We start from the raw sequence: 12,485 nt of genomic DNA, 5'->3' as shown, positions 1-12,485 counted from the left end.
GATATATATATATACACATATATATTGATATATATATATACACATATATATTGATATATATATATGATATATATATATCAATAAAAAGGAATATGGCTGCTGCTTCACTTCCACTGTCTAAATCTTATGCAAAATGTCTCCTGTGGCCCATGCCAACCCAGAACTATGCAGAAAAATAATAGTTTCTGCTTAGCTGAGTTGACATTATGCATAGCTAACACATCTTATACGAGTATCTCGGTATTCCTCAAATTTATTTATTTATTTATATATATATATATATATATATATATTTTTTTAAAGATGACCGGTAAGGGGATCTTAACCTTTGAGTTGGTGTTGTCAGCACCACGCTCAGCCAGTGAGCCAACCGGCCATCCCTATATAGGATCCGAACCTGTGGCCTTGGTGTTATCAGCACCACACTCTCCCAAGTAAGCCACAGGCTGGCCTGTATTCCTCAAATTTAGAGTAGTTGATATTTACAGTTTCACAAATCATAGTCAAATAGCATCTAAATAAAATGATGTAATTTTTAATTTCCTACTGCTTCAAATGATACATATTTTTCTTCAGAGTTATGCTAAAATTAAAAGGCTCAAATCATTATACCAGAATCCCTTATCTAGCTTTTTGATTACTAAGTTAAGGTGTCTGTATTAATTAGGTGGCAGAGGCAAACAAGAATGCTGGATTGGTTATATTGATAGTTTGGTTATAGATAGTGATCAGGTTAAGGTTTTATGAGAAATTTTGGGAAAAAAATCTTCACATGTGAGCTGAGATGTCACAGATACTGCTGTAAATGGTTTTTCTCTTTCATAAGATGCAGGTAGGACTGACTATAACTATTGTTTTTAAGTAAGGCACACTGCATTCTTTCTGCCCCTCCCAAAAATTGCAATCTGAAGTCCTTTGTTGAAAATTTGTTTTGATTATCATCCTGTATCTAACAGATGTTTGTTAAAAGTCCCTTTAAGGCTTGTCTCAAGGTTTCGAAATAAGACCAAAAAAAAAAAAAATTGTGGCTGATATATCACCATAGATCCTGTGCAAAGAAAAAAAACCCCCAAACTCCACATATCATGTTAAGTCCACCCTAACAGATTGAGGGGCAGCATTTACCTACAGAATCAAACAAGTGCAAAATGCTTTCTATCTACAGGGTGGTTTGGAATCCTGTAACAATGGATTGTAACATAACAGTAGGAGTAGCGTAAACTTCTCACAGCCTCCTTAATTCTAAATTGTTACAGGGTGTAATGCAATTTTTTAATTGCTGAGTCTCTCTAGCCAGGGAAGGAGTATCTTATGCCCATTCACATTTGTAAAGGATGGCTGATGTTCTGGTGAGGCCTACAGACTTTGGGCTGGGCTTAAGAACTTGGGGCAAGGCCCCTCAAAAGCCCTAAGAGATGAGCATCCCTATCACTAGCAATGGCAAGCAACTCTCTTAGAACATGAAAAATCACACAGAGAAAGGCTCTCAGAAAAAGAATTGCGGTTTTTTTTTTGCAGGAGCCAACCTTGGAAGTTGGGGCTGTTCCAAACAATTCCATGTAATAGACTGTTTGGGAGGGAAAATTGGAATCTGGACCAACATTCTTGGCCCCCACCAACGGCTGATCCAGACTCTTCAGGCTTCTCCTGGTGGCCAACCTGACTCATCATGTGACAGTTGCTCCTTGGGAGTGCTCTGCTGGAGCACCATTATTACCCACCATTCCCAGGCTCCCCCCAGTACTACCCTGATGGGCAGCACCAGGAGAGGCTGCTCCAGGGCCACACAGAATGTGTCCTTAAACAGCAAACATCACTGAAAAATGTCAATAGGACTCAGATGCTTCCACTACTCTGTTTGGTGAGGCAGGTGTTAGTTAATAGGTTGACCTGTGAGGAAACTCTTCTCCTCTGGAAGCTGATTAAAGATGGGATAAATGTGATCTGCAAACAGGTAAGCCTTAGCATTTCCTACCAAAACTGGGCTCAAAGCTCATCTAGTTTAGCAGCAACCCTGCTAAAACTTTAAGTAGAACAGAAACTCTTTAGATTTTCAGAAGTAGTTTCTCTTTAAAATCTCAACCCCCTACACACCCAACCAAAAGCAAACATCCTCTAAATAAAAGTGTAGTAGAAAGAGGAAGGTGGAAAGAGCAAATTAGGAGAGGTGGGAGGTGGTGTTAAGTCAAGTGAAGCCTGTTTCAAAAAGGAGAAAGTGATTAACAGTATCAAATGCTAAAGAGAGGTCAAAATAAGGTGATGTCTGAATGTCCTTTGGATCTAAGAAGGTAGAGGTCGGTTTTGGTAGTGACAGAATGATAGTTTCAGAAGCTAGGAAATAGAGACAGACTATGCCCATTCAAACATTTTTGTGTGCCACTTAAAATAATGTCAAATACCTGTGTACCTCCATTTTAAAGCTGACATCTAAACATTTCATCATAAGCTTTAGTTGCAAAGAATATAATTTTATTAGAAATTCTGATATTTTAAATGAAATTATTACAGGCCTCTTTTAAATGTATTCAACAGAATAGAAATACCATCATAATTTGAAACCTACCATCATCCATTTAAAACTAGGCTCTCCCTTAGATATTTTACATGGTTCTTTTTTCCTCCCTAAAATTATACTTCCAAATTACTTTCGCCACAGAATTTAATTCTGGTCAGTTATCAATTTATTGCCTCTGAGCTCCAAATCATTGCCTGATTTGTGAAAATCTATCTGGACTTTTAAATATGTTTCCTTTGCCAATTGGCATGATGTTGATATGGCAGAAGAGGGCGTCTGAGAAACATTGCAGGAGGAAGGGGTGGGCATGTCTTCCTGGGTCTACTGATTCATTTGCCACACCCCTGGAGAGCATGCTTTCCTCTCCACTTTGTCTCACATGGCTTTCTCCGGTGCTAGGTAAAGTTACAGCTTTTTCTAGCTCTCCACTAAAGCATCGGCTCTATAGCTGGGAGTCCCAGACAACGTGGCTGGGAGTCCCAGCCCAGGCTGCTGTTCCTTGTACCCTTTCTTCAGCAACCCCATGTGTGCATGCTGGGGCCTGCAGGAATGGCTATCTAGTAAGTTGGCCAGCTGGCTTTTGCTCTGCTGTGGCTCAGAGCTTTCCCAGCGTAAGTTGTACACTGAAATGTATTACATTCCTACAACGGACAGCCTGTCCATCTTCCAGTTGCAGTAAGGCCCACAGTGGTGCACGATTCCCTCTATGTGTCCCCTTCCCCCATTAGCTTTAGTTCTCCTGTGCCCTAGAGGTTTGTTTACTGAAGCCCTCCCAACATGAACACCATGGGCTCCAGGCCTCATGCTTGCCGACCAGCCTTGGCTTGCCAATGCCCCAGAGGCTTGTTCTGTTTTGCCAGCAACTGCAGACCAGCCTTGGCCCAGGCAATACAGTGAAATTCCTTTGTCATTCAGTGGGCTGCAACCACACCTTCTTCAGCAAGGTCTGAACTACCAGGTTTGTCCTTCCTTGGGCTCTTCCTCAACTTCTCATTCATAGCTTAATAATTCTTTATATTAAACTTCCCCTACTTAAATACTATGTAGTTCCTGTCACTTGATTGAACCCAGATTGATACAATCCTAATACATATAATATTTATGCCTGAAAGCTCTTCATGATCATCCTATCATACTTCTATGTGATAGAATAGAAATAAGTTGAAATAATTAAATTGAAATAGTTAAAAAATATTTCTTGCGATCTTAAGACTCTAAGTTAAAAGCTTTCTTCTGGATTATTAATTCAATTTAAGTACAAGAGTTCAAAGTCACATAAATATATCACAAATTTTGATAATTAAATATAAAAAGTAAATATATTACAAATGGATGGTATAACCTAACTAAAGGGGGTAGGGAAAAGGAAGAGCTGACTTAAGTAACTTTGGAAATGACTGGAATTCTAAAACTAAAGACTAATCGACTGTTCATAAGCACTGTATTCTAGCTGGTAAAGTTTCTCATGGGGATGGGTTAACAAATCTGAACCCACTGTACGTATATACTGGGATTGAACAAAAAAAGTAAATGAATGGTGGATGGCGAGATACGTCTTTTATCTGGTGGACAGAATAATGCCTATTTCTCCAACCCATGACCACGTGGTCCATCACGTAAGAAATTTGTTTATACTGGCAGATGTCCTTGTGGCTATTGTCTGACCTGTGTTCAGTTTGTGCCTGCCAGACCATCACTCTAGCACTGGGAAAACCCAGTCTCAGGTAGCCCCGATTCCTCAGATGGAAGGCGCAAATTCAATACACCACTACAGTAGGAGATAAGTTCAAAGATTTATGACTTACAGATCTTGGGCAGAGAGGGCGCAATTAGTTGGGAGAGCAATCCTCCATCCCTGGGTCGTATTAGGCAGAAATGAAGAGTTGGGCAGGGAATGAGAGACAGAGAGAGAGAGAAAAAGAGAGACAAAGAGGTAACTAGCAGTATATATAAGGGTGCGGGCTGCGGTTCACTTTAAATTCACAGGCAAATGCCTTAATAGTCCATTGAAAGGAAGCATCAAAAAAGCTGATAGCACAATCTGCTAGGTGTGTTTTAGTCTGTTTCTATGGCTTATAACAAAATATGCAGAACTGGGTAATTTATAAGAAAATAAAATTTATTGTTTACAGTGTCTGAGGCTAGGAAGTCGAAAGTCCAGGGAACACAGACTCTCTTTGGTGGTGACTTCAGTGATGGCAGGGTATCACATTGCAAAATGGCGGAGCAGAGAGAGCAAAAGACAGAGAACAGAGACCAACCTCCTCATTCACTCTCCTTTTAAAGCCCCCAGAACCATGCCCCTGACCACCATTATTAACCCATTCACTATGGTGTGGTCATACAATCCAATCACCTCTTCAAGGCTCCACCTTTCAATTACCATGATAGGATTTTCCACCCTCTTAACAGTCACAGTGGAGGCTAATACATAAAATTTGGGGGACATAGTCAAGCTTCAGCGAGTTTTGGGGGGACATAATTCAATCCACTACAGTGGGAGAGATGCTCTAACTTCTTATCTCTGGCCACTGGCGTGAGCCATTTGGGTGTGGTGTTGTACTTCTCATGTCTAGGCAGCAACCTTTGCTGGGTCATCCTGTTACAGAAGGCCACTATTTAGGGAAGAAGTTTAGGGAGAAGAGACCTCATGTAAACTTTAGATTTGGCCTCAGAGTCTTGAACACGGTTTACAGAAAGCTCTGTCCTGGGATTGTGTGTGCAGCTCAGTTTACAATAAAATGTACTTTGTGTTGCATTTATAATAGTTAACATAATATTATTGTTTGTTATCATTATTATATTCATTCCTTTGCATACTCCCTCAACACCCTTGCCCCACTCTCACTTTTGCTTCCTTACACTGACTTGGCTAAGCCACAACCCTTTTATTTTATTTCTTTTTATTTTTCTTTCTTTCTTTAAATGCATAAAGAACTCTTAAAGATGAATTAGAAAAATCTTAACAGAAATTTGGTGAAGGACATACAGACAAGTCACACACCCCAAAGAAACACATGTGGTTAATAAATACATTCTAAGATGTTCTTACTAGTGGGAGCAGCAGCCCACGGCCCCCATGTCAGGACCCTGGGCACGCTCTGTTGCTTGCCTGGATGCAGGTGGAAGTGGGGTGGCCCACGCCCCCCCAACCCTTTTAAATGCAATTCTCTATTTTATTCCTCCTTTCTATTGGGCGCCCCTGCCTATTTGTGACATTATTAATGCTCCCACTTTAAATTCATAATCACTAACTTAAGAGGGCCCTTTATTCCATATCACTCAGTGGTTCTGTTTCTCTGATCAAACCCTGACTGATAAAGAAAGCAGAAGAATTCAGAGAAATCATCTCAGCCTTTCTTTTCTTAAGTTTTGTGGATGAACTACCTGTGGTCTTAGCCGAGACCAAATCCCTTCTTTCCTGCACTATATCCCATCTATTCTCACCTACCCAGGGACTTCTGTCCAGCAAATCTCTCTCTCTCTCCCCCCGCCCCACCCCCTACCCCCAGTGGATTTTTCCCATCAGCCTACTAACACAGTGAGATTTCTCTCTTAAGAATACCCTTGTGTTGACTTCTTCTTCCTCTAATACCCCACCTCTCATGTCTGTATAACAAAAGTTCCAGAAAGAGTTGTCAAAACTCCCCATCTCCTGTTTTCCTCTCTTGTGCTCTCTTGATCTGTTCTAACCAGGCTTTTGCCCACCATTCCTCCATACACTGCTATCAAGATCACCAGTGATTTCCACTTTGGTAAATTCTATGGTTAATTCTCTTTCCTCCCCTCATTTGATCTGTCAGTAGCAGTTGACACAATCAATTTCTCTTTCCTTCTGGCAACGTCTTCTTCATTTGGCTTCCAGGATATCACACCCTTCTGGGTTTTCACCTACCTTGCTGGTTGCTCTTTCTCAATTTTCTTTCCATTTTCCTCCATGTCTCTCTAATGTCCCAGGGCTTAGTCCTTGAACTTTTTCTATTTTCTATCTACATATACTGCCTTGGCAATCTTATCCAGCTTAATGGCTTTAAATACCACCTATACCTTGATGACTCCCAAATTAATACTTCTCAAATTTATATATCCTATAGAACTTGAGACTTACATAATCCAAATACCTACTTAATAGCTCCACTTGGAAGTCTAGTAGGTATTTCAAATTTAATTTGCCCCAAATCAAACTCATCTTTTCTCTAAATTATACTCTTCTCATAGTCTTCTCCATATCAGTAAATGGCAATATCATTCTTCTAGCTTTGCAGGCCAAAAATCTTAGTGCTATCCTCTTTCTCTTATGTTGTACATCTAAACTATCAGCTGTATCTTCAAAACACATCCAAGTGTATAAAGAATGACAACTTTTGAATTTATTCTAATTCTATCTCCCATGGTAAAATGCTTGGGATGTATCTGTCCACATATTTTTCATTCCAAAATTGGAGTCAATCTGAATGTTCACTAGTGAGAGAATGGTTAAATATATTATGGCACATTATATTAAGCAGCTGTTAAGAAGGGTATACATACAGTCAGTACTGCGGTAACAGGGCAAATGCATTCCTAAAAATCACCAAGCTATGTAAAATCACACAACAAAAACCACAGGGCTTATGGGAAAATGGGAATAGAGGCTTAGGACTCAAAAATTTCATCTGTGACAAATAAAAAAAGATGAGAACCTAATAAAAATGACAGCACCATTTTATACATGTTAAATGGCTAAGGAATACATAAATGCTATAATAAATATGGCTTGTTATCTTGAAAAAAACCTGAAGTTTGCCTGTGGATATGCAGGCCCCACTCTTCCACTGGCCAGCCCGCCTAGCTCCTATGCCCATCACCATTTCTATTCAAGGAAAAGAACAAAAGAGAGATAGAAAACGAGTGAGAAAATAGAGATAAAGAGAGGGAAACAGCAGAGAACTGAGAGAAAACTGGAGAAAAATGAAAGAAATGGGAGGGTATAGGACTGCTTAGCCAAGTTGCAACTTGTGAGTTATTGTGAGGTAGAAGAAGGATTACTGGTAAGAAAGTTTGCATTAGTCCATTTTTGTTGCTTATAACAGAAATACCTGAAACTGGGTAATTTGTAAAGACACAATATTGCTTACAGTTTCAGAGACTGGGAAGTCCAAAGTCCAGGAAACACATCTGGTGGGGGCCTGTTCCTGGTGGTGACTCTATAGCAATGCAGGGTATCACATGGTGAAATGGCTGAGCAAGGGAGCTAAAGCTTCTCAGTTGCTTTCCTTTTAAAGCCATCAGAACCACACCCACTACTCATGAATGTATCAATCCATTCATGAGGACACAGTCCTCACAATCTAATCACCTCTCAAAGGGCCCACCTTTCAACTACCATAATAGGATTTCCCATCCTCTTAACAGTTACAGTGGGGATTAAGCTTCAAAGAATATTAAAGGGACATTCAATCCACAGCAAAGTTGAAACACCGAATGTGGCAATTAGCCACATTAAAGTGTGGCTCAATGACCTTGTGAGGTGTGTGGTGTGTGTTTTGTGTATTCCTACCTGGCTCATTTCAGTTGGGTGTAATTTTTTTTTTTTTTTTGGTGGCTGGCCAGTAAGAGGATCTGAACCCATGACCTTGGTATTACAAGGTGGCACTCTAACCAACTGAGTTAAATGGCCAGCCCTCAGGTGTAATTTTTGAGTTCACCAAATGTTTCCTGTGAACAAAATTGCATCAGAATGTGAAATTCATGTTATGCTCAAATTGTTCCCTAATATATTGATCATTCTGGAGCAAATTTGAATTTTCAAAGGTCTTTTTTTAAACAAAAATGTAATTGTGAAATATATAATGTTTTATGTAATATTTTTTATTTTTTCACTCTATGTTATAGACATCCTTCCTTGTGAGAGCACACAGATTTACTTTCTTCTTAATGGTTTCATGGTGTTGTATAGTCTAAATTCTTTACCTATTCCCCTACTGACAGCATTTTTGTTGTCAACAATTTTTACCTATTATAAATTATACTACAATATATTTCATTGTGTAATTGAATATTTCCTTAAGACAGATTTCTAGAAATGTAATTGTTGAGTTAAAAGATAAGTGCATTTTTCTTTTTAGTAGATGTTATATAAACTGTGCTCTAAAGAAGGTGTACTAACAATATAGGAAAGTGTTCTGTTCTCCAATATGCCAACACTGGATATTATGAATTTTCAAAAGTTTTGCCAATCTGATAGGTGAAAGAATGGTAACTTATTGTTTTAATTTGCATTTACCTAATAAGCAATGGAGCTGCATATTGTTTCAAATGTTTACTGCTATTTTTGTTTCTTCTCGGGAAATACCTATTCATATATTTTGCCCATTCTTCTATTAGATTGTCTTTCTCCTATCAGTTTGTAGGAACTCTTTATCTACTAGGAATGTAAACCCTTTTCCTATTATCTTGGTTGCAGATATTTTCTCTTAGATGTTTGTTTCTAACTTTTGTTTGTGGAAGAAAACACTTTAAATTGGAAGTTCTCTAACTTCAATTTTGCCCTAGGTTTTAACATTTATGTTGCTAGAGGGTTGACTGGTGATCTTCACTTTTTGACTCAAAGGAGCAGACTGTGATAGAGACTCATTTAAAAGGTTTGTGAGATTTGGGTGAATCTGGAAGGCATTCTGGATCTTAAAATAATTATTATGCCAATTGATAAATTCGAATATTTAACTTAGAAAGACGCAAACTATAGGGCAGAATACATATTATAAAAATTTAATATAGAGAAAACTATATTATTAATATAGAGAAAACTCAATTATAAAACTGAGAAGGTGTACTAACAATATAGGTGTATTAACATCTAAGAATAATTGCATTTTCTTTAATGTTTGAGCAAATCTAAATAATTTTGTTACTGGATTATTATCAAAAGCAGTAGAATATGGCATGTAGCACTTCTCTCTCCCTCCTTCAAAAAAACTTCAGCCGAGTTTGTCCATCAACTCTACCAGGGACTTTTTCATATACTAGGCGTCGTTTTTTGGATTGTGGTAATTGTAAGTATGTGAAACCTGTTAAAAGGAAAAAAAGGAAAACATTTTATTGCTTACAATAGTAAAGTGTATCCATTTTTTACCCAGTCATTCAAGTGGATCCTGTCTTTTTGTCATCTATCTACAAAGTGTTAAAATTTTCAAACTGGGATAAAATAATACTATTAATAATTACATTTTTAACATAAACGCACCTGTACCTAATGCCCAGTATTAAGATAATGGCCTGGTGTTAAATACACATATTTATGTGCTTATGCCTTGTACAAATAGTTAAATCTTCCTGGATTTCAATTTTCTCTTCTATGAAATGAGAAGTTATATTATATGAAGATACTTTAAAAAGTTAATGGAAATTTTCATGTTATCTTTCAATTCTATTTTTCCATAAACTTTTGAAGTATCCTGGTATAATCTCTAAGGTCTGTTCTAGTTTTAATATTTTTAAGTAAAACAATCCAAAATAGTTTAAGAAGCAACTCAGGCAGGGCTTCCTAATTCCTGAAGTTTTCCAATACCTCCTCATTAATCAGGATATAAGTTAGAGGCTCACCTTGACTGACCTTGAACTTAAAATAGAAATATATTGCTTGGTCTCTGTGTACTTTCTGTGTATTTATCTGGGTGGTGGGAGCATATGCAATTCTGTCAGTTTCTTTTTCTTTTCGTCTTTTTTCCTTTTAGTTCGCCCTTTCTATTCCTGATTGCAGCTCCCTCCCTCCCCCACTTTGGCTATTCTTCTCATGAACCTGTACCCTCTAATCTGTGGGATATCATATTAACTAAGGACATATTTCTTTTCAGGGAGGGTTATGTGCTTAGGAATATAACTGTAACTTCATGCCTGGAAAATAGATCTTTAACTCCAGGAGTTTGACTTTAAGTAGTTAAACAATCCTTAAATAATTGAAAGAAACACAGGGAATGTTAATTTGTAGGGCCCGGGTTCCTCACTTTGAAGCTATGGGAGAACCGGCCCAGGCACCAGTTGTGTGCTGGTAAATGTTAACAACCGGCTCTCAGAGTGGGGTTTAGGGAAGGGGTGAAGGCCTGATTTGTAGTGTTTCTGCAGTATAAAAAGTCCCACTATGGCTGATTTCAAGTTATCAATGTGATAGGAACAACAATGTTTTCTGGATATAAATCCAGTTTTAGCCAATTCTAAAATTTCTAAAAGTACTTAAATTTCTTTTTCTATATCTGCCAGGAAGCTTCCCCATGAAATGAGTTATCTTTTGTACCTACTTAATAACTTCCATTATTATTCATATATTATTATTCATATATGAATATCCATATATTGTTATCCATATATTAGTATCCATATATTATTCAATCATAAAACACCCACAAATTCCAAGTTAACTAATACAAAGCATCCCAAGTAGATTCACAGATGAAAACATCCTTGAAGAGACTGCTAGCATTTTGGAGAATATGAGCAAAATTCACTACATCCTTGCCAAGGTGGATAAAGAATCATCATGAACAAATGGAAGGAGTAAATAATAAACTGAGCACATTGCAGTTAAGTTAGAAATAACAAGAGTTAAAAAAAAACAACATTAAAAAAAACCCTCACTCTTGGCTCAAAGAAAAAATTAAGATTATAATAAAGGATTAATAAGAAAAATTAAAATTATAACACCATATTAAAAAATGGGGTTAGAAACTTATGTTCAGCTTCCATCCCATTACCATTTTTAAGACTTTTGCTTTTATGTTTTCCCTCCTTAAGCCTGTTCCTTAACCCATATCTGTAATGTTGTGCCAGAGAATTTTGTAGGGTCTCATCCTATATGACCTTATTATATATGACACATTAACCTTAAATATCCTAAATTTGGATACTTATAGTGGCCAATTATTAAATCAGTAAAAAGAAAGGCTAAAAAATTTTAAACAGTTTTAGTAATTATTCCTGGGGATATAATCTCATAATTGCAAGAGTTGGATGCCATTATAAGCAATTTTAAAAAGCAATGTAGTAAGTAATTATATCAGGGAGATCACAAATATACACCTATAGGACAAATGGAAAATTATCTTGTGGTTATGCCAATGGCTTTAGATGAAAAAGATGAAATTTTCATTCATTTCATTTATGAAGTTGGTATAACTTTTACGTCAAAATGTGACAAGTCACAAATGAACAAAAATACACTTATTTCATGAATGTAGATATGAAAATTATAAGTAAATATTAGCAAACACATTTAACAGCATATTAAAAGAATCATCCCTCAAAAGCCAATTAGGTTTATCACAGAAATGGAAGAGATTATTTAATATTAGTAAACCTATACATATAATCCTTGACTTTAATAGGTCAATGGAGAAAAAACATTTGATTTTTCCCAATAGGTACTGAAAATAGGTTTGGATAAAATAGGTACTGAAAATAGGTTTGGATAAAATTCAGTACCTAATCCTCACAAAAGTTCTTAGAAAGCTAGGTATAGAATACTTCCCATTAAATAAAAAACAAGTTATGACTATTAAATGAGAGCAAATCCAAGTTTTGTTAGTCCTGGAGCTTATAAAATTTGGGAGGCCCTCTTTTAAGAAAACAAAGAATATAGGATTTGGGGGGGAGCCTCAGAACTCACAATAGGGCCTATGCAAAAGAGAAGCTTTGAAGTTTAAGCATTTCCCTCTCTCTGTCCCCCTCTCTTTTTTTTCCCATCATGGGTAGGCAACCTTTGTATGGATATTAGAACTTAATATTGGGGCCGGCCCGGTGGCAGTGCGCCACTTGGGAAGCACGGCGGCGCTCCCACCGAGGGTTCGGATCCCACATACAGACCGGTTCCCGCTCACTGGCTGAGCGAGGGGCGGGCGCAGCGCCGAGGGATGCGATCCCGTTGCCGGTCCCGGTCCGGTACGGGCGCGACACTGAGGGTTGCAGTCCGTTGCCGGACACGAAAAAAGACAAAAAA

General features: G+C 37.7%; 1 protein-coding gene across 1 annotated transcript in view; it reads right to left on the bottom strand.

Annotated features, from left to right (window-relative positions):
- Positions 1–9,463: 9,463 nt before the first annotated feature.
- Positions 9,464–12,485, bottom strand: part of LOC103594357 (chromosome unknown open reading frame, human C9orf84) — a 93,987-nt gene continuing 90,965 nt past the window's right edge. Inside the window, exon 26 of the mRNA XM_008577567.1 lies at positions 9,464–9,564. Within this exon, the coding sequence (XP_008575789.1) occupies positions 9,464–9,564 (101 nt within the window). The remainder of the gene's footprint in view (positions 9,565–12,485) is intronic.

This window comes from Galeopterus variegatus, unplaced genomic scaffold, assembly GCF_000696425.1.
Source record: "Galeopterus variegatus unplaced genomic scaffold, G_variegatus-3.0.2 Scaffold1541, whole genome shotgun sequence".
NCBI classification, from domain to species: Eukaryota; Metazoa; Chordata; class Mammalia; order Dermoptera; family Cynocephalidae; genus Galeopterus; species Galeopterus variegatus.
The sequence above is the reverse complement of the archived record's forward strand: the minus strand, read 5'-3'. Positions and strand labels throughout refer to the sequence as shown.